General features: G+C 43.4%; 1 protein-coding gene across 1 annotated transcript in view; it reads right to left on the bottom strand.

The window, feature by feature from the left end:
• Positions 1-16,587, bottom strand: part of PELI1 (pellino E3 ubiquitin protein ligase 1) — a 32,604-nt gene extending 16,017 nt beyond the window's left edge. Inside the window, exons 1-2 of the mRNA XM_081855629.1 lie at positions 16,392-16,587; positions 1,137-1,281 (exon numbers count right to left, since the gene is read on the bottom strand). Coding sequence (XP_081711755.1) covers positions 1,137-1,281; positions 16,392-16,449 — 203 coding nt within the window. The 5' untranslated portion in view covers positions 16,450-16,587. The remainder of the gene's footprint in view (positions 1-1,136; positions 1,282-16,391) is intronic.
• Between the last annotated feature and the right edge of the window lie 8,509 nt (positions 16,588-25,096).

Here is a 25,096-nt window from a genome sequence, read left to right as displayed (position 1 = left end):
GATCACCATCAAAGGCCCTTCTGTGTGACCCAGAATCCCTTGCAGTATACTTGGTTAGGACTAAAAAGAGGGGCTGTCCCCTCCCTGTGGCTGAAATTCCCTCCCAAGAAAGGAACACCTTATCGTCTCTTTAATGGCATTCTGAAAGCTAGTAAAAACCTTCCTTTTTAAGAAGGCATTCGGTTTGTAACTGATTGTTTGCCAAATGAATGGCCAGTGGAAGCAGGGCAGGTGGAGATATCCTGGCTACTTAGAATCATAGAATTGTAGAATTGGAAGGAACCCCAAGGGTCATCTAGCCCAACCCCTTGCAATGCAGGAATCCTTTGCTCAACATGGGGCTGAAACCCACGACCCTGAGATTAAGAGTCTCATGCTCAACCCAAAATAAAAGTCTTTGTATATTTGGAATAATTTTTACTGCTGCTGTATTACTGATATTTGGCTGTTTAGTGCTATTTACCTACTGTTGCTTTAGTGTTTTAATTATTTTGTAACTGATTTTTAAATTGTTAATTTATAGTATGATTTTTTTTTGTTACGTCTACTTGTGCATTTGAATGATAAGGGGTGCAAATGATTTAAATATATACATATAAAACAACCCTAGAGATAGTATTACAAGTCCACTGAAGTACTTCTAAAAATCATTGCAGAAATGTAAAATTTATGTGAAACTGTCAACTCAGATACACTGAAGGGTAGCCTATAAGAACAGATGCTCTCTCTTGCTAACAGGTCTGTTACTTATAGCCTAATGTACCATAAACCAAATACCTTCAAAATAAATGACACAATACAGCCAACATTAAGCCCTATTGATTTCATTGAGAAGCTTACATATATATTAAATCTCTCCTGCTGGAACTGATGGAGCTTAGAAATGTTTAGTGGTGGCTGGATCATGTCCAAAGTCATGAACAACAGTAAGATCATGAGGGCATATCCTAACTAACAATGTCGTCCAACATTAGTATGATGGCTTTAGCTTGAAGTCAGGGTACAAGAAGAAAATGGCAGTGTAAATAAATCTTCACAGGTCCAGATTGCACTGCATATAGTGACAAGCAAAACTGCTTTTCTTCACAGAGTTAAATGCATTTTCACTGGGTCGTATTTTAATAAGAAATACTTACCCCAACACAATCAGTTCACCATATTTCACTGGTGCTTTTGACGGATGGTTTTCTTGATCAGGCGAAAACATGAGCCTAGTTAGTTCCTTTATCTCAAAGTCCACTTCTCTGATCAAGAACCTTGGCAAACTTTTTTCATTATTTCCTGAGGAGAGTGGAGAGGTTAAGACATAAATTGGAGTGGCTTAGGAGAAATTAGTTTCATCTATCAGTTTTGCCAAGCACTGCAGACTGACCAACAGTATATTGTTCACCTTCCAGGCCTACTTCATTCATTACAGGAGCTATAGGGTGCCCTTTTTTCTTTGCTCAGCTTTTCTCTGGGGGTTGAAAACTAACTAGAGTCATGTACGGTGGTACCTCTGGTTGCGAACAGGATCCGTTCCCGAGGCCCGTTTGCAATGTGAAAAGCCCGCAACCGGAAGCACTGTATCTGCGCAGGTATGTGGCGCAATTTTGTGCTTGTGCACATGTGCGAAGCGCGATTTAGCACTACTGCGCATGCGCGAGCGTCAAAACCCAGAAGTAACTTTCCGGTACTTCTGGGTCGCTGCGGGACGCAACCTGAAGAAACGTAACATGAAGCAAATGTAACATGAGGTACGACTGTATTACAAAAAGAAATGACAACAACTAGCTTTCTTTCATCTGCTGTTGAGCCCACTTGCGCAAAAAGGATCCTGTATATTGCCCAAGCCTCCCATTTCACAGGTTGCCTTGGATATCATTAATAATGATGACATTTGCCACACTTACAGAGAGACAGTGTGCTGTAGTGGTTACTGTGCTTTGCTAAGAATTGAGAGACTGGGGTTCAAATTCTGATTCAGATATTAAACTTATTGGGTGGCCTTAGTCCTGCCACCATCTCTTAGCCTATCATACCCTAACCACATGGGGTTATTTTGAGGATCAAATGGGGAGGTGGAAAACCATGAATGCCACTTTGAGCTCACTGCAGGAAAAGTGGGACAGAAATGTAATTATAAATAAATGCTGTTAAGGTACACGCTGGAGTAATCTTAACAACAGTGTCAGTAACATGATAGGTAGGTGGATAGGTAGGTAGATAGATGGATAAAGGGGCATTCCCCCTCAGTCTTTTACGGCTACAGATCTCATCAGCCCCAGCCAGTATGGCTAGGTAGTCCACAAAGTAAAACCTACACCCACACCCACAATGTTTTAATCATAAGCATATTTATTCAGAAGTAACTAACAGATTTATAACCAAATATGAATATTGCATACACAATCACACTCTGCTATTCTATATTCAGCCTGGAATCATGGGCCTATGGGCCACATTACTCTTTCAGTTCCTCCCTATTCAAACCTGGGTGGAATCTGAATTGCCTTGGAGAGTTGGGGGCTCTAGAACTTTCCAGTCCAAAAGGCAGAAATGCCAAAAGACAGAAAAGACAGTGTGCCAAAATGAGAGAATGGATCATGAAACAGCAGCTGCAGTCAGAGGAAGGGGAGTGGAGAGTTCCTTGAGACTCATTTTAGGCTTATTGTACTGGCAGCTGCTGAGGCTTTCCCCTCCCTGTGACCATTGATTCGTGCTTCTTTTTCTTCACCCCATCCCAAGTCAGGACAAGCAGCAATGGCTGAGAATACACTTGCCAAAACACTCTGGCAGCTTTGGTGAATGGGTGTGTGGAATGTGGGCAAGGCAGTATGTGGACGTCTGCGCCCCCCTTAGCCCCTTGTGGCAATGCCTACAGACTGCAAATATCATGGTGAAAACAAGTTTTAAGTGGAAACCACAATATTTTGCTGTCTTCTATAGGCAGCCACATCTGAAACGCAAGTTGGGTATGATAAAGGAAACTAGCTTGGAAGATGAAATGATATTTACATTATTATGTAGTCTAAGGGGCTTAAAGAAAATAACTACTTGAGGACCACTTTCACAATCAATGTTTAGAGATGTATTTTTAGCTATAGTATCCTGCTTCTGAATGGTGCTAAAGGAATAGAAAGTAGAAGATTCAGTTTTGAATTGAGTGTACATGTTACATTTGAAGTACAGAGGTGGAAAATACAGAAACCTATTTAAGAGCCACTTGTCAGAATAATCTCCATCCTACATAAAGTGATACAGGAACTGCACTTAACATATAGAACTGGTACAGATCTAATGCTCCCTGATCACTAATAATCAATCAGTAATAAGGGGACCAAATATTTGTTTGTTTGTTTGTTTGTTTGTTTGCATAAAATGGGCAATGAAATAAAGCATGTGTGATGGATTCGACCTGTTTTGTGCCACAAGGGGAGTGCTTTTCAAGATATGGGATTTTAGAGAATCTACCTTGCAAAACTGTAGATGGCAAAACATTAAATCTTGTGAGGAAAAGAGCTCTGTGTAGGTGGGGATTGTAAAGATGATGTAAATATGGAGTGCCCTGACCATACGAGGATGGAATTCCTAACCCCAATGGGGAACAGGTTTTATTGGCAGTGCGGCTAAGAGTTTGGAATTCAATCTCTAGAATTCTACGCCTGATTGTCTAGAATGCTTCCAATTGTGGGAGCATAAGCAGCGACTCGAGTGACAGGCTACAGGTTTTGATTTTGTTCTCAATGCAAGCTAACCATTGAGTGGTGGAATTCTACTAGCATATGGAAAGTTAAAGAAAAGTCAGACTTGAAATGTGGGCGGGGCCAGAATTTTATAGTGGTGAGCCTCGCTTTGGTTTCCAGAAGCCCGTTTCCAGACACATGGCTGCATACAGCACACTTTGGCAGCCCCAGGATTTTGCACAGAAATTTTGATTGGATGTGTTTCAACAACTGGTTAACTGCACCAATCCATAATGGGATGCCATGCATAAGTTTTGGGCCTACTTTTGCATTAAAAACCTTTAGTGCAGCTGGGATGTATTGATTCCCTCTGTTGAAGAAGAAACAGGTACTGTAATAGCCAGAGCAAAAGTATCCACCCCGTTCAGTGCGAGCTTACAATGGTATTTTCAGGAGGCGTTATATTGGAAGTGGGGTGCCTAGGTATTTCAAATTTTTAACCTGTTCCAACAGGTTACCACTGATCTCCCACCTGTGAGGCTTCCAGATTTTGAAAAAACAAGCACTTTAGATTTTGTGAAGTTCAGTTCCAGGCTGTTAGCTATACATTATTCCTGGCAGCAGCACAGAAGCTGCTTCAAGTCAACCCTTGTGCAAGACAGAATGACTGCATTGTTGACTTATAGTAAGATGGGAACGTGGATGGAGCTGAGCTTTGGGCAGTAAATAGGTCTTTTAGGAAAAGAATGAATTAATATGGGGCTAAGATGCAATCCTGTTTTATCCCTTTGTAGACGATGATTTTTGGGGTTAGCCTGCCTAATTGAGAGCATTTCACCTGGCAGCTCATGGAAGTGTGTAGTTTTCTAATGAGAAAAAGTAACCATTAAGTGGATGTTCATTTTGGACAGTTTATTCCAGAGCAACTCCCTCGGGATTGAGTCAAAGGCTTTTTAGATTCAAAAAGACAGTATAAAGTTTTTGATTAGGAACCCTAGAGTATTTGTCCACTAGGTGAGAAAGTATGACACAATGATCCAAGGTAGTTTTTCCTTGACATAAACCCAACTGCTCAGAGCCTGGTAAGGCAAACTGAGACATCCACTGGGTAAGCTTTCCCAAGAGATGTTTAGCATATAGCTTCCCCACTATAGAGAGGAGGCTTAATGGTCTATAGTTAGGTGGTAATGTGCACTCTCCCTTATTGTATATTGAACTGATAATTGTGCTTGTCCATGCCTCTGGCATAAGTCCAGTCATATCTACCCATGTGAACAGTTGGCCAGCAAGGGGCCCCACCAGTCAGGGTGTAGTTTAAGAACATTGGGGCCTATCCCATCTGGGCCAGTGGCTTTCCCTTGCTTTAACTGGCCTATTAACATTTTTATTTCATCTGATGAAACTTGGGGCCACTCAGGGACATCCATTTGCACAGAATGATGACAAGTCACTCCACAGGAATGTTCCTCGTGCAGGACACCTGGAAAGTAGTGGTACGAACCACTAGGCAAAATGGGTGGAGAGGAGAGGTAAGTAGTATTGAATGCCCCCGAAACTAAGGACCAGAATCTCCTTTACTTGTTTGAGGTTATGGTATAAAGGAGCTGTTCCTATTGTTTGTTGGCATGTTCAGATCTCTTTTTTAAATAAGATGCTGCAACAAATTTTAAGACCTGAAATATTAAGGGGATAGGGCGGTTGCCTCTTCCTTATGAAGGTGTCAATAGATATTCCGGATGTGTGCTCTGAGTGCTCTGCATTCTTTATCAAACCAGACAGCAGCAAAGGGCTCCCTGGATTGTTTCTGCATCTTGAATTGTTGTTTTGAAAACTCATTTAGAGATCTTAATAGGATTTCAAATGTTTCAATAGCTTCTTGGGGGTTTACTGAGTTAATTATAGAAGCTCTGTATTCCAACATGGTCTCACTTTGGAACTGTTGGAGAAGTTTGTAAGGTGAGTCTGTGGTCCAAGGGATCCTAAGCAGAAAATCTTTGCTTGCATCAGGGATCAGAGGCAGAGGTGCAAGCGTGGGACTGTCAAATTTGGTGGCCAAGGTCAAAGATGAATAATCGCTAGTGGTGTGGTTGCTCATGGCAAAGTTCATGGCTCAAGCTGAGTCACTTCCATTGACAGGGGGTTCCTGAAGGGGGCACATGGGAAAGGGGGAGTTGATAGTTAAGATCACAGAGAGGCAACCGCTCTTGATGTGGTCTACCACCTGAACTGTTTCAAACTGACTTATCAGTGCTGAGGACCCTAAGATGTAGTCGAACACACTATTTCCTCGCCAGGAAACAAACGTGAACTCCCCTGGCAGGTCACCTGGTAATGAACCATTAAGGATCACCCTGTCAAAACACACACACAACTTGGCAAGGCAAACTTCAGCATCATTTATAGAAGTGTCTTTGGAATGTTGCAGGCCAGAGAGAAGCTCAGACAGGGGAACCTGGGTGTCAAAGCCCATCTCTCTCGCAAGCTCAAAATTGTCTTTAACCACCCTTGAGTGGTAATTAGCAGATCAATGGTGGGGAATTTGGACTCCAATTTTTCCAAAATTAACACATGAGGAAGTATCAGGAAGATGGAATAAAGAACTGTCTGAATACAGCCAAATAAATTTCAAGCCACTGGCCAAGCAACTTCTTTTCTGAGGGAAAAGCTATACCTTGCTAACACACAGTCTCCCCACCACACCCTTTAACAGGGTGCCTCCCATGCACCAAAACTTGTGGATAAGTCTTTTCATATTGAGTTATCCTGATAGTGGTTATTCTTGAAGCATGACTTACAGAAGCACTTCAATGGCCACCTTAGTTATAACAACCATAGTTGTCCTAGGAGAGTTCAAAGTCACATTTTCAATTTTACAACTTTCTTAACAGGTTGTTTGGGCTAAGTGACTTGCCCAAGGTAAGCCCAAGGAGCTTCACAAGTAAGCAAGGATTTGAATCTCGGCTTCCCAAATCCAAAACTCTAACACTCTTAACCATTGCTTTATGTTGTTTTAAAACTAGTAAAGTCAGCCATTTTTACTAGATGCAACAAAAGGAGGGGGGTAGGAGGAAGATACAGCGTGGAAAAACCCAATTTCTAAGAAGCTGCATTCCGTCCCCCTTTGCTGATACAAAGCTATAGCTCTTCAAAATGGAATGTAAGGAGGTACACATTTGTAAAATAGTTATAAGTATATGCATGCAGTTTTCTTGCACTAATCCTGAGCATGCACTTATTGTGCATGACAAATGTATAGGATATTATTTAGTGAATTGGTTATCTTGTTTACTGGTGCTTTGCCTCCTTAAAAAGCTATTAAATGGTTTAAGAACATGTTTTGCTACTGGGCTTAACTCCACTCACATAATTCTCTTTGACTGCATAAGAACTAAGCATGCAACATGCAAGGGTTTCACTTTGATAAGAGAGGTTGGCTTATGGAACTACACAACACTGGACACTTGTACCAAGCATTTCTACTTCTTTGATTATCTGGTTCACATAACACTGCCCTGGAAAGTCCTTCTCTTTTAAACTCTCTCTCCTCCTCTCTAACACACACACACACACACACACACACACACACACACACACACACAAACACACCCCCTTTTGTTTAGAAGCATCCTGCATGTTCTCACCTCAGAAGCCTTTGTATGGCATAGCTTTAAAGTTACATTCCTCTTGTACAGTTCAGGTTGAAACATCCTCAATTCACCCAGTGTAGGCAAGGTTTAAAAAGATAGCAGCAGTAGGTGGAAGTGGAAGTATAACTTTGACACCAGTAGCACAAATTCACCCTCTCTTCCTTTTGGAAGCATACTAATTTGAAATCCTTAGAACCTAAAAAGTCTCCCATGGCCCACTTTTGTCAGCCAAAAACAATATGCCAAGGGGAAATTCAATCGCATATCTATTTAAAGGAATTACTAATTCCTAACGGACAACACTGAGTTTCCACGCTGTTGTTTTTAAAAAGTTGATAATTCAGTACAATTCTGCTGCTTAATTCAGAATCTGGCAGACTCTGAGCACACACATATGAGGGGGCAAGAAAAGAATGCAAAGCCCCAGCATAGCAACAAGACAGCCTCTAAGACTTGGCAGCTCCTTTGCAAGTGTGTTTGTTCTTCATCACAATTGTGAGCGAACACCACTCGGCCAAGCTCCCGAAGCATCAAGCAATGCACTGGGACTGAGGTGCTCCTTTTGCTGGGGAACAACCCTCCCCCAAAACCTATGCAAAGGGCTGCCATTGCCAGTTCGTTACATTAAGGGTTGTTCCTGCTAAATCTGTTCAACCTGTTTTGGGAAATTCATGGACCTGAGAGAAATCTGCAACATCCAGGCTAACTGGTCCAAGTGGTTACTCTATCACACAATGGCCTACTTGATCTGTTTATTAGCACATGGCCACCACTGCAGAGCATAGAGGAATGCTGAGGTAGCTGGAGCAAGAGGTTAACTCAAACAGAACTGCTGCACTTGTATTTAAAAATCACAGTAATGACTCTGGTGAAGCAGGTTTCCTTTCTCCCTCATAGTGTCTGCAAAGTGCCATCTCATAAAACACTTTCAAAAGTAGGGAATGGCCTGACAAAGTGAGGGAATCTCTCTCTCAATGGAGCCTACATTAGGTCCATGCACTGAACAAGGTTTGCCAGACAATGTGTGTGCATGTCAAACCACTCACCAGGGATTCAAACACCAGCATGCAACTTTAGCCTGGTTTATATAGACCAACTTGCATTAGTTTCTCCCACTGATACAAAAGAGGCACCTAAACAACATAAAGGGGCCCAGAAGCAAGTTGGAATCCTATCTTACCTTGCCCATCCTGGTTTGACATTGATTTGTCTTTTTCCATTGCAAAGGAGGAAAAGAAGAAAGGGAGCCCATGTGTGAGCGAGTGCTACTGATTCCTCCTTTGCAGCTTGAATCTCCCGACATAAAAAGATGCCCCATGACTGACAGGTGGGCAGTCCCCCTCCCCTGTCAAAGTGGCCTTTGGAGGGTTGGCCAGATCCTATTATTCACCCCTGCTTTAGAGGTTGAGGCCAAACACAAAACCTATATAAAGTCTATTAACCCGGGAACATTTTGCTGTTATGCAAAAGCAACAGATGATCCTACTCTGAGGAAATCACAACACCATCCTACGTATTATCTGTGATGTTCTCAGCTTCCCACACACAATGTCACAGAATTACATGTATCTTTTTGCACAAGGTGGCTATTTTAAAGTCAGCAGTGTGCTATTACCATATACCTTTAACTGAGAGTGTGCCTCTGTGGCACTTCTGCCGGGGGGGGGGGGGAGGCAGGTGCAGTTGGGCACAAATTTGCAGTTGGGTGGGAAGGAAGTGCAGATGGATCAACTGGGGTGGGGGAGAATGAGACACATTAGGTGTATGTGTTAAAAAGCACTTAAATGACAGGCAATGTCAGGGACAGTATGGGCACAAATTACACAAAGGCTGAATGTGCTCCGTTTACATACTTAAACTGCCCAAACTATATTAACACACCTTATTTGGGGCTAGGGCCACCTCTACTTCACCTTCAGGCAGGTAATGCTTTGTCACCCATGCTAACACATTACAATGGATGCAAAATTTCTGTTTCCACGGGCAATTGGGCCCTGCTTTTACTTTTGAGCACAACCCTTGCAGATTGTGCTGCAGCTGCTATAAATTGAGAGAAGGGAAGACCTTGCAGGCAATGGAGATTGGGCCTGTCGTGTGGTATTTTCCCAAACAGAGAGAACTAACACGGAATCTCAGTGTAAGAATTTAGCAACACCAGGGATGCAGACTGAGCAAGAGGCCACTTAAGGACAGAGAACTGTAGCTTTTGGAGATTCCTTGCTGGCTAGGAGAAGCACAAACCAGAGTCTGCGTTTGGCACAGCACAGGGATGTTTTCAATCGGGGGGGGGGGGGTAGTTATCCTGCTTTCTATTCCTTTTTTTAAAGCCACGTGTATGCCCTAAAACCACAAACAACCAAACAATAATAATACCACATGGCAGCAGGAGATGTTCTCCTTCCTCTGTGAGCTAGCAGCAGTCAGTGCTAAGAGTCTGTACTACAAGCGCTATTGACTGCAGTGTAAACGAAGCATCTTCAGCAACCAGCCAGGTTGAGATCAACAGGTAAACTTAGTGAAAACTGGAGAAGTCCAGTGCTTGAGAGGTACCAATTTTGGCCACACAATTTTCATCAGGCAGCAGGAATAGATATCAGGATGGGATGATCCAATGGACCATCCACCATTGTGTCATTGAGTTAAGATTTACACCATTGCAAAGCCGTTGGATTGTCCTGTTAGTTACAGTATTGTCGATAAGAACTACTGGTTCCTATGGAGAAACCACCACTAATACAGAGTATAAACAGGGAGCAAAACATGCATTGTGTTCATTTGACTTGGGGGGAGGGCGTGTCTCACAGGGAATTTTGCAGTTGGAAAACCTGATTTCAAAACACCCTGGCTCCTTGGCGGCCAGCCTGCCATCAGGGCATGAAGGCAGCAGCATGAAGGCATGTTTCATGGGCCCAGAGTCTGAACATCTGATTTAGCAAATCCCTGGCAAACTGGCATGGAAAAACATTCCTTTCTATCCCTTCACTCAACATTTTAACATAACTTTCAAACTTACTCACTGAAAATACATACAGAATTGTCTGTAATCTAGAGACCAAAAGTGCAACTGAGATAGACATAAGTTATTAGAAGTATGTTTTGTTCCAATTAGTTTTATACATGATATGTCTACTTTTCAGAACTGTTGTACTTTCATTTTAATTCTTGTTCTAACCTGTATTGTTTATTGTTACTGTTATTAAAATCCCAATAAAGTAGAGTATTTTTTGCTCTATAAGACTCACTTTTTCCCTCCTAAAAAGTAAGGGGAAATGTGTGTGCGTCTTATGGCGCGAATGCAGGCTGCGCAGCTATCCCAGAAGCCAGGACAGCAAGAGGAATTGCTGCTTTCACTGCGCAGCGATCCCTCTTACTGTTCTGGCTTCTGAGATTCAGAATTATTTTTTTCTTGTTTTCCTCCTCCAAAAACTAGGTGCGTCTTGTGGTCTGGTGTGTCTTATACAGCGAAAAATACGGTACTTTTCAAGCGGCAGTTTGCTTTTAGCTCCATAAAGGTAAAGGAGCCCTGACAGTTGAGTCCAGTCACGAACGACTCTGGGGTTGCAGCGCTCATCTTGCTTTACTGGCTGAGGGAGCCGAAATTTGTCCGCAGACAGTTTTTCCGGGTCATGTGGCCAACATGACTAAACCACTTCTGGCGAAACCAAAGCAGCGCACGGAAACGCCGTTTACCTTCCTGCCAGAGTGGTACCTATTTATGTACTTGCACTTTGACGTGCTTTTGAACTGCTAGGTGGGCAGGAGCAGGGACCGAGCAATGGGAGCTCACCCCATTGCGGGGATTCGAACTGCCGACCTTCCGATTGGCAAGCCCTAGGCTCAGTGGTTTAGACCACAGCGCCACCCGTGTCCATAGCTACTGATAAACCCATCCTCCATGAATGTTTTAACCCTTCTTTAAAAGGGTATGCATACACCCCCATACTTACACACTAGCACGGCAATCCCTGAAAAAAAAATGTTTTGCATTTATATCCTACTTTTTTCTCCAACAAGCTCAAGGTAGCAGACATGGTTCTTGCACTCCTCAATTTATTCTCACAACAGCCCTGCAAGGTAGGTTAGGCTGAGAGATTGTGGCTGGTCACCCAATGAGTTTAATGGCTGAAGGGGGATTTGAACTGTGGTATCTCTGGTCCTAGTCCAGTACTCTAACCGCTACACAACACTGTTAAAAACTCATTGTACATATAGAGATATACATGCCAGCGAGGGTTCCTTTTGCTTTCCATGCCTATATCTGCACACACAGAGCTTTTTCTGACATTTTCTAAGTGGAAGTTCATTGAAGTATGGTAGCGGTGCATGTGGCTAGTGACCAGCATGTGCCAACTTCAAACTGGGGACTCAGGAGTTTCAGTGTAACAACTGTCATCCATACAGATGTTTAGTATAGCCTATGCATGTACAGTTGTACCTTGGAAGTCGAACGGAATCAGATCCAGAAGTCCGTTCGACTTCCAAAACGTTCAGAAACTAAAGCACAGCTTCTGATTGGCTGCAGGAAGTTTCTGCAGTCAATTTGAAGCCACAAAAGCCCCGTCAGACATTCGGCTTCCAAAAATAGTTCACAAACTATTCCAAACACTTCCACAGTGAAGGTTGAGGGAAAGGATTCATTTAGCTTCTCTGCCATCTCCCTGTTCTCCTCCAATACTTCATTCAGACTTTTACTTTCTAAAAATCCTGCTGCCTCCTTGACTGATTTCCTGCTTTTCATATATTTAAAGGAATATTCACTGATTCTGCACCTTCAATGATATGCTCCTAAAATTCCTGACTTGGTCATATTATTATCCAACTTCCTTTTTCAATTTCCCCGTTTCACAAGACTGACATCTTTTATTGCTTCCTTCACACGGCTCTTTAGCCACACTGGCATCCATTTGGACTTGTGTGAAACTTTCCTAATCTGAGCCTCTGTTATAGTGGTTTTAAATAGTGTTATAGACAGGACAAACATAGAAATTAATAAATGCTATGATTTTTGTTATTTGTGGTATGAAGGGAGAATGCAAGCTGCAAATGGGCTGAGTTATGCAATCCAGCTTGGCTGGCTGAGGGAGGAGCAGACCTGCTAGCACTACAAAATGGTGCTGATGGGCCACAGAAGGGTCATTTGGCCTGGGGAGTGAGATGTCACAAAGGAGGAAGTAAGGCTGAGATCCATCTTGGAGGAGGAGATGAAAGGTTGCCTGCAATGCCATGGGTCATGCTGTGAGCTCTGGACTACCTCCATGCAGACTGAAGGTGTAAAAGGTGAATAAACCATATTTATTAAGGCACGACAGTCTCCACCGTGTCTTCTATTCTCTAAAGGGACACAGTTCCTGTGTGTGTGCCTGTGACTCCATGCGCTCTTGCCACCACTTGGCAAAGAGAGGGGCAGGCACCAGGGTTTCGTAACAATAATTTCTGAACATCTTAAAAATATATTATCTTCCTAACTTTCTCCTTCAACTTGCTTTAAATTAAAACTCTCATGTAAGGTAAAGGCAAAGGTACCCCTGCCCGTACAGGCCAGTCGTGTCCGACTCTGGGGTTGCGTGCTCATCTCGCTCTAAAGGCCGTGAGCCAGCGCCGTCCGAACACACTTCCGGGTCACGTGGCCAGCGTGACGAAGCTGCTCTGGCGAGCCAGCACCAGCGCAGCACACAGAAACGCCGTTTACCTTCCCGCTATAAAGCGATCTACTTGCACTTATTTCCAAGTAGGTAAACAACAGGTAAACAACAATTACATCACCATAACATGGGCCTGGATACCACTCAGTATTAAATCAAGTACTACCTTTCCTTTTGCTGGCTCTAAGACCAAGTAGTTTAAAGCTCAGTCATTTATTACATGAGAAATGTCTCCCCACTGTGACCTGATCAATGAGTGTGACTTTTAAAAAGGCATCCATTATCACAATGCTTTGGTTATGAGAATCCACAGATCCACTAACTGGAGCCAGTTGCAAAAAGCACATGTGTAAAATTATAAGAAGTCTGAACCCAGGAATTTATTTTGAGTACTGAAACGGAACGGACATCCCTGACTCAATCCTCCCTCCTCAATTTTCTTAACTTCAGCACAGTTTCTGTTGTTGCAATCATATTGGTGTTGCCCTTGTCACTTCTACTTTAACGCCCCCCCCCCCCATATTTTACCAAAAGATACTATCTTAAAAACAAGACACTCGACCACGCAAAACTTGGCAGCCGTGGGGGCGGAGGGATAGAAGAGGCAGTGTTTTTGCTACTGAATCCTACCCATGTTTGAACACCCATGACATTCCATGACACACGCAGGGGAAGCATGCTAAAGAGCTCCCCAAGTTGATGGGTATAATGTCCGTGCATAAAGAGTTTCAGAATAATGCTTTCCACAGATCTTGAACAACAGGAATTTGCTTCAAGACCATATTTGGCCTATTCACAAAGTAAAGTGGCATCACCACACAACAGTATCCATACACCTACATGAAGAACCAAAGTAGCACATATGCCCCTTACACTAACTTGGCAAATATTCGCACAAAGCACACAAGGGGAAATGAAGAACGTAAGGAGAGCCCTGTTGGATGAGGTCAAAACAGGAGGGCCACACAAGCAGGACCTGAGGGCAACAGCATTCTTCTCATTTGTGATACCCAGCAGCTGCTATTCAGAAGCAGACTTCCTCCGACCGGAGTGAAGCTTTGCGCTCAAATCACTGAACAGAGTGAAAGGTTATGAGTCTTGGGGGTGGGGAGAGTGTGTGTATGAACTCAGCAGTGCTTGGTTTATTTTTTGGTTGCTATGACCCGGAAGCTGTACGTCGGCTCCCTCGGCCAATAAAGCGAGATGAGCGCCGCAACCCCAGAGTCATCCGCAACTGGACCTAACGATCAGGGGTCCCTTTACCTTTACAATGAAATTCATTTGAATGAAAAGTGCCATAGAAATATAATAAACCCAATCAATCAGATCACTTCCCTAACTGTGCCACAGGAATAAGCCATATTTCAACAGAATATGATATGACTACATAGTGCTAAAACAATTTAAAAAACCCAACAACTTACATCCTACCCAATTTTCAAAAGAAAGTCATGACAGCTAACAAACCCAAACATTGTGCACTATTAACATATATTACAACCCCCATTTTTATCCTTAGTCAAAAGCAGAATACTAATGTAAAAAAACCTAAGACACAACAATAATTTCTAAAACAGCCATCCCAACTATAAAAAATTAAAATTAAACCCTAAAGGTGGTCAGCCAAAAGCCTTTCAAAAAAGGGAGACATTTTTGCCTGCCTCCTGAAACAATACTGTACCACAGCTTGCATTTACAGTAAAGTATAGCAATCATGAAAAGGACTAGCTAGATACAACTCAAATTAGCACAAATGTATGGACTTCCTGTCCTCTAATATTATAGCTTCAGTTTAACTCCAGACTTCTAGACTAAGAACAATACATTCCTAAACTGTAGTGGAAGATTTGTTTGCAGGGCAGGAAAGGTGTGTTCAAAAAACTTCCACCACAGTTAAAATGTATGTATGCTTTCACACATAGCCTAATCACCCTCACAAGGCAAGGTGATTTGCATAGTATAAATCAACCATGGCACACATTAAAATCCAAACCCCAGTATAATCCCAAGTCCAAGGTCTGTCCAATTTAAGGAGCAATTTAAAAACAACCCACAGGTGGCTTAAAGACTAGAATGAGACTACTTGCACATCATTTTTGTTATGCTAAAAGACAAAAGGTAGCTAGATTTTTAAATCTGCCAGATTTTTATTCCGCCTTCTCTCTATACATGTGCAAAAATGATTGTGCTTCTTGTGATCCTGTCACCTACCGGTAATTACTTGAAATGGGTGCCTTACAAATGAGGTATAACATTTATGGCAGTGACACAAGGGTTTCTGAGATGATTGTTAGCAGGGTTGGTGACTGAAAATGACTCAGTTGTTATTGCAACCCTCTCTAAGTAAAATCACTCAAAGCTCCAGTTCCAAAGAGTGTAACCATCCTTGGTTAACATCTTAGACACACACACAATGTTATCCTGCCTCTGCTGTTAAAACAAAACAAGCAATTTTATACTCCTCTGCCATTCTTCCTCAGTTTTTCCTATCCACTTATCTTGGCGCCTCCCCTTCTCTCAAACTCCACCCCCACAAAATACTGCCTATTTCAAAGCTAGGCATTCACTATCCTAGATTTTTGAAATGCTATAGGGATTCAGTGGCAAAGTCATCAATTCTGTTGAGAAAGGGAAGTTACCAGAAACTGGGAAAGAATATGAGACTCTTAATCTCAGGTTTGTGAGTTTGAGCCCCACGTTGGGCAAAAGGCTTGATCTGGAATGTAAACTTCAAAGAGAGAAAAGAACCTGGTGTAATATCTGAATTACATCTCACAGTTTCTGTAACATGATGGTTCTCAATTTGCTTTGTTTGCACATATTTTATGGGCTAATAGCCGTAAAATAAAGATGATGATGAATTTGCTTTGTTTCCCTGTCATCAATGTTTATTCATTTTTAAATTCCTTTGAAATAACCAGCCTAGATAAAGAACTGCTATATACTTCCCAATTTACCAGTAACAGCAGATTCTCTTACAAACATATTAAGAGACCCTTTTCTAAAGTAATCAATTTTTAAAACATGCTTTCCCCCCAAAAGCTACTGAATACTAACAAGCTTACAGTATGCAATCAGTTTATTAGAAAATTGCTTTCCCCTGCTAGAAATCTCACTCATACATGAGAAATGAGATAGAAATCACGAAACCTAAATCCACTTAGAATCCATGGCCCAATTTTATTGATTTTGATGGGATTTACTTTTCAAAACATGCCAGGATTGTGTAGCCAACCACATACAAAACATTTTGTTCTGGTAAAGACAAGGAAGGGGGGGGGGAGACACACACATTAAACAGGCATCTGTTGTCAGGTCACCTTTTAGCTAATCTTACAATATATGTTTAAGCTATCCTTTGTGCATTAAAAAAAAAGATATCTTCCAGAGACAGAAACAAGATATTACAACAAAGAGACTTGGACTGAAACACTTACCATCGAGCCTCGCTGTTCTTTGTGCTGTTTGCCCAGCCTCCTCCACACAGAGAGACATTCACAATATGCCAGCAGAAACAAGAGAGAGAAAGCCAACCTCTTCAAATTAAGAAGGGGAAAGGAAGAGAAGTGTGAATTCCACACAATCCACAGGTACTCGGCCGGCTGGCTCCCAAGCTAGAGTGCGCCTGCCTCGCTCTCCGCCCGCTCTCCGTGTTCTTTACTTTGGTCACTGGAGTTATACACGCCACTCGCAAAGGAGGCTGTGCCCAAGTTACGCAAAAGAGGTAAGCACTTGGCAGAAGCCCAATCCTATTGGCTGGAGTCAGAGCTAGCATCTTGCTTACCTTCCCAAAATGAATCTAGAAACTCCAAAAGGAAGAAAAGGAAGTGGAGGGAGGGTGTGGAATACACTCTTCTCCACCCCGAAAAGACATACTGAATTCCCAACAGCTTGTCAGGTTTGGAGGGAGGGAGAGAGAGAGACTGTTCTATTTCCTTGTCAGCCTGTGTTACATAACTGTACCAATATATGGTACACTATGGGGCTTTTTTAAAATTAGCATTTACTAGACCAACTAGCTTTCTTCACCTCCCACATCACCGGTGACTTTCTCATGCAGGAGGTATTAGAACAGCAGCAGTTAGAAACGCCTCGAGCACAGGCAGGTTTGAAACAGAGCTACAACACGACTTCCAGCAAACAGGCACACGCTGTGGCCACCCACTTTTAGAGAGAAACACCTGACCTGAGGATGCCACCCCTAAAGGCAATGTTTCTGAATACCAGTCGCAAGTGCTGTGCAGGTTTTCCCATGGGCATCTGGGTGGCCAATGTGAGAACAAGACACTGAACTAGATGGGCCACTGGCGGATCCAGCTGCCTCTCCTTATGCTTTATGTTCTTAGGGCAGGGATGGTCAGTCGAAACTGCTTTCAGAGATGGGTAGTATGACATCTGGGCTACATCTTGCCCTATATCCAGATGCCCAGTTCTCAAAAATATGCAAGGCCTACATTTTAAGGCTTAAGAATTTAAGATAAAACCATCACTTGGAACCAAGTTAGGAATCAGTGCTGACCTTGAAGCAAGGGCTCTATTTTGACCTAAGCAGCTTCTGTTTCACACAAGATTCACAAGACACTAGAGAAAAAGCACTGGTGAGTTAGGCACACTGTAACCAAGGTAACAGCAAAATGTGGACTTGCTATAATCTGATTTGTCAAGGTCCCCCCCCCCCCAAACAAAAAGTGGAGAGAAAAAGCTACTAGAATCACAGTATTGTAGAGTTGGAAGGGATCCCAAGGGTCATTTAGTCCAACCCTTGCAATGCAGGAATCTCAACATATGATAAACCGATACTGACCAGGAACCTTCAGAGACTTCTGATGAAAACTCTGCTATCACCAGGTAGGAAGAAGACAAAAAACTGGTAAGAACTTCCATAGATCTGCTCTCAACTGCCGTCACCACCACAAACCCCTATATTTATAAAACAAATAGGAGTTTTACAACCATGAGGGAGAGAGGGAGGGAGAAAGGTTGTTTTCTGCTGCTCCAGAGAAGCGGACACGGAGCAATGGTTCCAAACTACAAGAAAAAAGATTCCACCTAAACACTAGGAAGAACTTCCTGACAGTAAGAGCTGTTTGACAGTGGAATTTGCTGCCAAGGAGTGTGGTGGAGTCTCCTTCTTTGGAGGTCTTTAAGCAGAGGCTTGACAACCATATGTCAGGAGTGCTCTGATGGTGTTTCCTGCTTGGCAGGGGGTTGGACTCGATGGCCCTTGTGGTCTCTTCCAACTCTATGATTCTATGATTCTATTCTATGACTCATGCTCACAAAAGGAAAGTTACCTGCAACTTCAAATAGGCATACAACCCTACTCTCCATAGGACCTTACCACATCATTCTTGGCTTGTTCCATCTTATCAGCATTTAATTTTCATGTGTTTGATAGAACAAAGAAATGCAGCCAAATCTGACACCACCTTGAATGGTCTTCCACCAATGCACTAGACATGCTTGGAGCAAAGTAAACTTTCAAAGGTGTTCCTGTAAGTAAAATCACTCTAACACTCACATCAGTTATTTTTGCCTGAACTTCCAAATCAAACACATTCCAAAAGACTGCAGGCAATGACTGATTAACGCGCATCTGAATGACATACAATTGTACATGCATGCAGCGCTGAACCCAAGTCACCTGAAAGAATCACTAAAAGAGCATCACTAAAAGAGGAGCCCCAACTGGGGTGGGGCTCCACTGATGTGTGCAGGGGCCAGGAACAGAACCCCCACACAAAATGGACATTGACTGTAGTAAGTTTCTAGTTCTCTTGCAAGTACCACATTCATTACATCCTGAGTACTAGACTTGGGTGTCTGTGAGTGACTGTCTCCATATGAGACTTGTTTTGGGGGGGAGGGGGCAGCTTGTAGAATCAAGTCTTAAAAGTTGAGGGCAGCAAGTTTTAGGTAAGCATAAAATGTATTTTACTAGTCTTCATGTATCCTTGCTGCTAATCCATAAAGCCCCATTCCTCGATTTGCTCTAATATTGCACCATCTTGCAAGTAAGATAGCAAGCAGCCACCAAAATGAAGTTTATGATTCTGCTGATGCCGACTACCACCTGTGCCTGATAAATATAATTTGTCTGATTAGAATACAAATTTCCATGATTTATGAAGTTTATTGTAAACAGCAATTTGATGTGACAAAATTTGGGCTTTTGGCTCCAGTTTCTGGGTTCTGGCTCACTAGTATATAAAACGCTTTTGCAGCCACTCACTATGCCATATTGTACTTTCATGTTTAATATACTTATGCATTATGAATACACTGCTCCAACCAGGATGTGTAGCTTGCAGCCCTCTGGACTACAACTTCCATCATCCCACGTGACTGACCATGCCGGCAGGGGCTGATGGGTGCTGGGAGCCCAACAGCATCTGGAGAGCCGCAGAGGAAGGTTTCATGTGGCACTATCCTACTGCAGAGGTTAATGTCATGCAGTGAATGGCGTATTACGCAATGTGTGTGTTTTCTGTGATAGTCTTCTGAAACTTACATTCAAAAGCAATTTAGTTCTCTGTCAGGCTAAATCAGTGAGGTTTTTCAAAGGGACAATCTTGGTCCTGGCACCAGAAAATTGCCAGAGACCACCACACGTGACTGAGGCTTGCCAAATAAATGAATAAAGGAAGGTTTGGAACCAAACATTTCACCTAGAGTCCTAGAACTGCAAAATGGCTGGAATAAATCAAAACAACTTGATCAGCACCAATGGCTGCCTTGTAAAACAGTGAGGAGCCGCAAGAGCACATCTGGTAGGTATGTTTTTGTACTGCAACACTATTCTAATATGCTAAGAAGTGTGGTGGCTGCTGGTTTGGTCCTCCTCAGTAGCGAGTAGGCCTGGGCAACATATCCATATATCACCCAGGACCAGCATTAGGGCCAGACTGTGATGGCTGCTTCAATCAGTGGTACATTGCTGGTGAAACCACCGCCTCCTGAGTCCCTCTGCTCCCAGGGCCCAGTGCGCTGAGGGAAAAACAAGCTGCAGCCAGCCCTGGAGGCAGAGGGACTCAGAAGCAGTGGAAGTTTCACCAGCAACATACTGCTGAGTGAAACTGCCATCCCAGTCTGCCCTCATACGGCTGCAGAGGCAGAAACAAGCTGGATTGGCAAGGCGCAATACAGCTTGTTCCTCTCTCTGCTTCAACAAGGACCTCCCCACCCCCAGTCCCTCCAGCTCACGCACACCAGTGGGACATGGGGCTTGCTCAGCCAGGGGGCAAGAAGGCTCAAAGAAGCCCTCCTACCCCCAGCTGAGCCTCGCCAGTCCCACTTGCCTGCTTCTTCCTCCTGGGGAGGGAAAGGCAGCAGATGAGGGAAGCTTATGAAGAGAGTGTTCGCATACCCGCCTCATCTGCTGCTGCTTTGACTTGGGCTCCTTTCTGACATTGTGATATACCACCATATTGTGGTGTTTAGTTGGTGGTACATTATGATGTTGGAAAGCAGTTATCGCCCAGCCCTGAGAAGAGCAACATTGAGACTAAGGAGCCCAGAGTGGCCGTAGCAACCTAGTTAGATGAGTTGCAATGGAGGAATCTCAGCTAAAGCATTCATGACAGAAGGCTATCCAACCTCTGCTTAAAAGGAAGGAAGGAGAGTCAACAAGCTCCTGAGGAAGTCCTTACTGTCAGACAGCTTTTCCTGATGCACAAATAATAAAATTATTATTCTTCTTCATCATCATCATCATCATCTACAGCAGAAAGGTAGGCAGTCTTTAATACATGATGTGCTTACCCTGGAATTGTTAACTGAAAGACAGCCTTCCAAAAGAAAAATGAAATCCATTTGAATATACAAATCTTTCAAAACAAATACTATTTTAACTCTCCTCCAAAGCTTTTCTACAGTGGTACCTTGGTTCTTGAACGGCTTTGGAACCTAAACACCACAAACCCGGAAGTAAGTGTTTTGGTTGGCAAACTTTTTTTCAGAAGCCAAACATGCTCCTGCTTGAGTGCCACACTTCTGTTTTTAGTGCTACACTTCAGTTTTTAGTGCCACTTGCCAGCAGTTATAATTGTCAGGGCAAGGGAAGAACAGCCCCCCCCCCCGCTTGTGCCAACCAAGAATTCAAAGCTTCCCCTCGTCACCCTTTCGGCCACCCTCTGCCCTGCTTGCCGCATTCAGTCAGGGCAAGGGAAAGGATGCCCGTGTCCCAGGCCAGCCCCAGCGCTGAGTGAGGGAAGGCTAGGCTGGGCTGGGCAGCAAGCATGCGGGCAAGGGATGTCACGGTCGCTGTCTCCCCAACGCTGTGTCCCTCCACCACCACCACTGTAGCAGCAACCACCCCCAGCAACTCCTGCTGCCTCTGCCCCCCTCCAGTTCCGGATGTCACCCACGGCTGCTGCTCCAGGTCCCGGATCAATGGCAAGTGGCTCGGCCTCAGCAGTGACTGCTGCCACTTCCCCTCACAGGGCATGGGACTGCGTGGGTAGGATGCAGGCGCCACCACTGCAGTACGAGTTCTTCACAGAGGAGAACGTGCCCAAGTGGCAGGGGCTGCTCATGCCAGCCCTGAAGAAGGTGAAGAAGGGCGCTGGGTGGGTGGGGGATCCAGAAGAGCTGGCTTGAGTGGGGGGAGAGCTGCTTTGGGGGGTGGGGGGAGAACTTTTGCTTTCCTCCCCCCCTTTAAACTCTCCCCTTCCACGTCCAGTTAGCCACCTCCTTCCACACACGCACCCCGCATGCACTCCTCATCCCTCCAATGACAATGGGTGGATCACTGCCAGTTTTTGATACTGGGTAGATTGCAGTTTTTTGCTTTCATTTTATGGATCAATGCCCTCAATAGATAGTAAAATTCATGTTAAATTGCTGTTTTAGGGGTTGTTTTTAAAAGTCTTGAATGGATTGATCCATTTTGCATTACTTTCTATGGGAAAGCGCACCTTGGTTTTGGAATGCTTTGGTTTTGAAACAGACTTCCGGAACTGATTAAGTTTGAGAACCAAGGTACCACTGTATTCCTCAAGCATTTTTTGTAACGAGAGGTGGAAATTTAGATATCCATTAAGAATGCCAAAGTATCCAGGAATCTGACAAGAGGATCTTTCATGCACTGGCTATCCTCTTTCTTATTCTCTTCTAAAACCCTCAGTCCAAATCTATTTCATTTGCTAGGAAGTTATGTTACATGGTGTCCAGCAGCATTCACCTTCTCAGCAGAGCAGCTTAAAAACCTCCTTAAACCTATCATCTATGACCTAGCTAACTACAAAAACAGGCTGCTATGTTGCCTTCTCTGCTAACATCCTCTGCAATGCTGACCCACTGCTCAACAAGCCTAACCAGCATTACTTGAAAACAAATTATATGATTTGCAATACATAGTCAGGTACCAGTTCAGCAAGCTTCACTGTGCAATAAAATGTAGTGCTATTCGTCTAATATGGAATGTCAACTTTGATCCCAGTTCTTATATTCCAATGGAGGCCACAGGCAACTAGGCATCTGCCTCTTGAGCTCCTATTAGTCCCTGATATGGCACTAGTTTGGCTCCCTAGGATTTTACCTGCTGGGAATTTGATCCAGTAGGACCACCATTTTAAAACATCAGGGTTGAACTAAGCATGTACTCCAGGTTATGAATGTAAATTAATTAACAATTTCATTTCATTACTAATAATTCTGTTTACAGTGGTACCTTGGTTTACAAACTTAACCCATTCTGGAAGTCCGTTCTTAAACCAAAGCGTTCTTAAACCAAGGTGTGCTTTCCCATAGCAGCGGGGGACTCAATTTGCAAATGGAACACACTCAACAAAAAGCGAAACATGTTCTTATTCCAACGCAAAGTTCACAAACCAAAACATCTACTTCCGGGTTTGCAGCGTTCTTAACCCAAGTTGTTCATAAACTAAGCTGTTCTTAAACCAAGGTACCACTGTATATCCCACCCTTTCTGCTAAAGGATTCCAGGGCTACAAACGTATCCATAATACAAAATTTTCTAGAAAGTATTCTAGAAACGGTTAAAAACACTCTAAGCTAGTGATCTCATGGTTTATATGCAAAGACAGGGCAAATCTAGGGACTGGCCATAGAAATGACAAACTCTGGTTAGCTGTGGTCCTACCTGACCCCATCACTGGAAAAAAGGGAAGGGGGGAATGTAGGAGCCAGAGGCTCGTTCACACACCGCTAAACTATGGTTTAGTGTTACATCCAAACACAGCCATTGGGCAAGATTATACCAAGGGCCAAGAAGGAGTCTTAAATATTTAAGTAGAACTGTTACAAGTGAGTTGATATTGTCTCATTTTCTACAATAGTAATTCAGTCTGACAGAAGCTTTACTAAGTGCTTCTCAGTTTTAATTGTACTTGTGATTTTCTCCTCTTTTGCAAATTTAGAATCTTTGGAACAGAGTGGTAAGAGAGGGTTAGATTACTGCCTCTGAAGACGGTTCAGAAACTTCAGCTAGTGCAGAATTCAGCGGCCAGGTTGCTCACCGGAGCCAGACTGTTTGAGTATATTACACCAATCCTGGTCTGACTGCACTGGCTACCAATTAGTTTCCAGGCCCCATTCAAAGTGTTGGTTTTGACCTATATAGCCTTAAACAGCTCAGGACTGCAATACCTCAAGGACCACCTCTTTCCATTTAAACCTACCGGGACCCTGAGATCATCTTCAGAGGCCCTTCTTTGTGTGCCTCCTCCTCGAGAGGTCCAGAGGGTGGCAACATGAGAACGAGCCTTTTCTGCAGTGGCTCCCCATCTGAGGAATGCTCTGCCAGGGAAATTCACCTTTAGGCGCCAGACAAAAACATTCCTTTTTAATCAGGCCTTTGGTTGATTTGATTGACATCCTATGCCCTTTTAAAATGTGTTGGGGGGTTATTGGGTTGCTATTTTGACCATTTTATGGTTTTATATTCTGATGTTATTCTGTGAACCCCCTGAGACCTGCAGGTATAGGGCGGTATATAAATTCAAGAAATAATAATAATAATAATAATAACAACCAGCATATATCAATGGCTATGAATATGCAGAGGGCATTCATGCTGAAACGCATGCTAAGTAGCGACGTCATAGATACCAATTCACTGTACTGTCAACATTTTACAAGGTCCACCAGCATGTTCTTGAGAGTTCTCCCAGCAACCATGAACATTAGAAATTTACTTTCAATGAAGTAGTTTAGATTCTCTTGATATTGAACTACAGAGGCAATATATTGAGCTCCTTGGTACAAACCCAGTATCATTAAATTTCTAGGTTTCTTAAATATGTTACAATACTATACCCCTATTCTGATGTTCATGTCTTCAGATGTATGCAAACATACGAGGGAGAGCAGAGGCAAGTACCAGCCAGGCTCCCCACTCGGGCACTCAACTTTCCACAGATCTCTTGTACTTCATGAGTTAACATGCGCACAGGGATCCTCCTCTACTCCATGGAGGTTCTCCACACTATTTAGGACAATCTGTGACTAAAATGGTCTAAACAGGGTAAAAATGTCTGTACATTTTTGAGGTACATTTGCCTGCATTTCTTATTGGAGGCATAAGGTTAAGGTATTTGAACCTCTGTATAACTGAAGACTATTTCTGGAAGAGAGTCGAAATTGAGAGCAAGATATGACTTCCATGCCTCATTACAGTTACAAAATAGAGAGTGAGTTTGCTGCATGCAGGCACTGGTAGCCTAACAACAGCCATAATAATGGATTTCTAGTCTGCATTCTGAAGTGACACAAACATCATGATATATCACCAGCTAAATATCACAATATGTATATCTACGAGGGCGGACAGTCTTGCCAGGCCTTCCTGCGGCAGCAGAGGTCCCTCTGTACCTCCCCGTGGCAGGCGAGGGTGTGCCACGCTTCCCCACAGCAGCCAAGGGCCTTGAGGCTCCCTGTAGCAGCCAAGGGCCTTGAGGAGTAGTAGATTTAAAAAATATATTAAATAAACCTGAAGCGTATGTAACCCAAAGTACCACTGTAGGCGTGCATTTGCTTGAGCTGCTTACAAAAAAAACCACACATTTCCCATCATTCTCACATGGTACTCAACCTCCTCCCATTTCAGCCTAAGGCAGCCAGCTAAATCTTTTCCCCTTCACCCCCCGAAGGGCCCCCCCAAAAGCCCCCATGTCACCAATCT

Source organism: Podarcis erhardii (assembly GCF_964252035.2).
Source record: "Podarcis erhardii genome assembly, chromosome: 3".
Lineage (NCBI taxonomy): Eukaryota > Metazoa > Chordata > Lepidosauria > Squamata > Lacertidae > Podarcis > Podarcis erhardii.
Note: the sequence above shows the minus strand (reverse complement) of the source record. Positions and strands in the feature narration are given on the sequence as shown.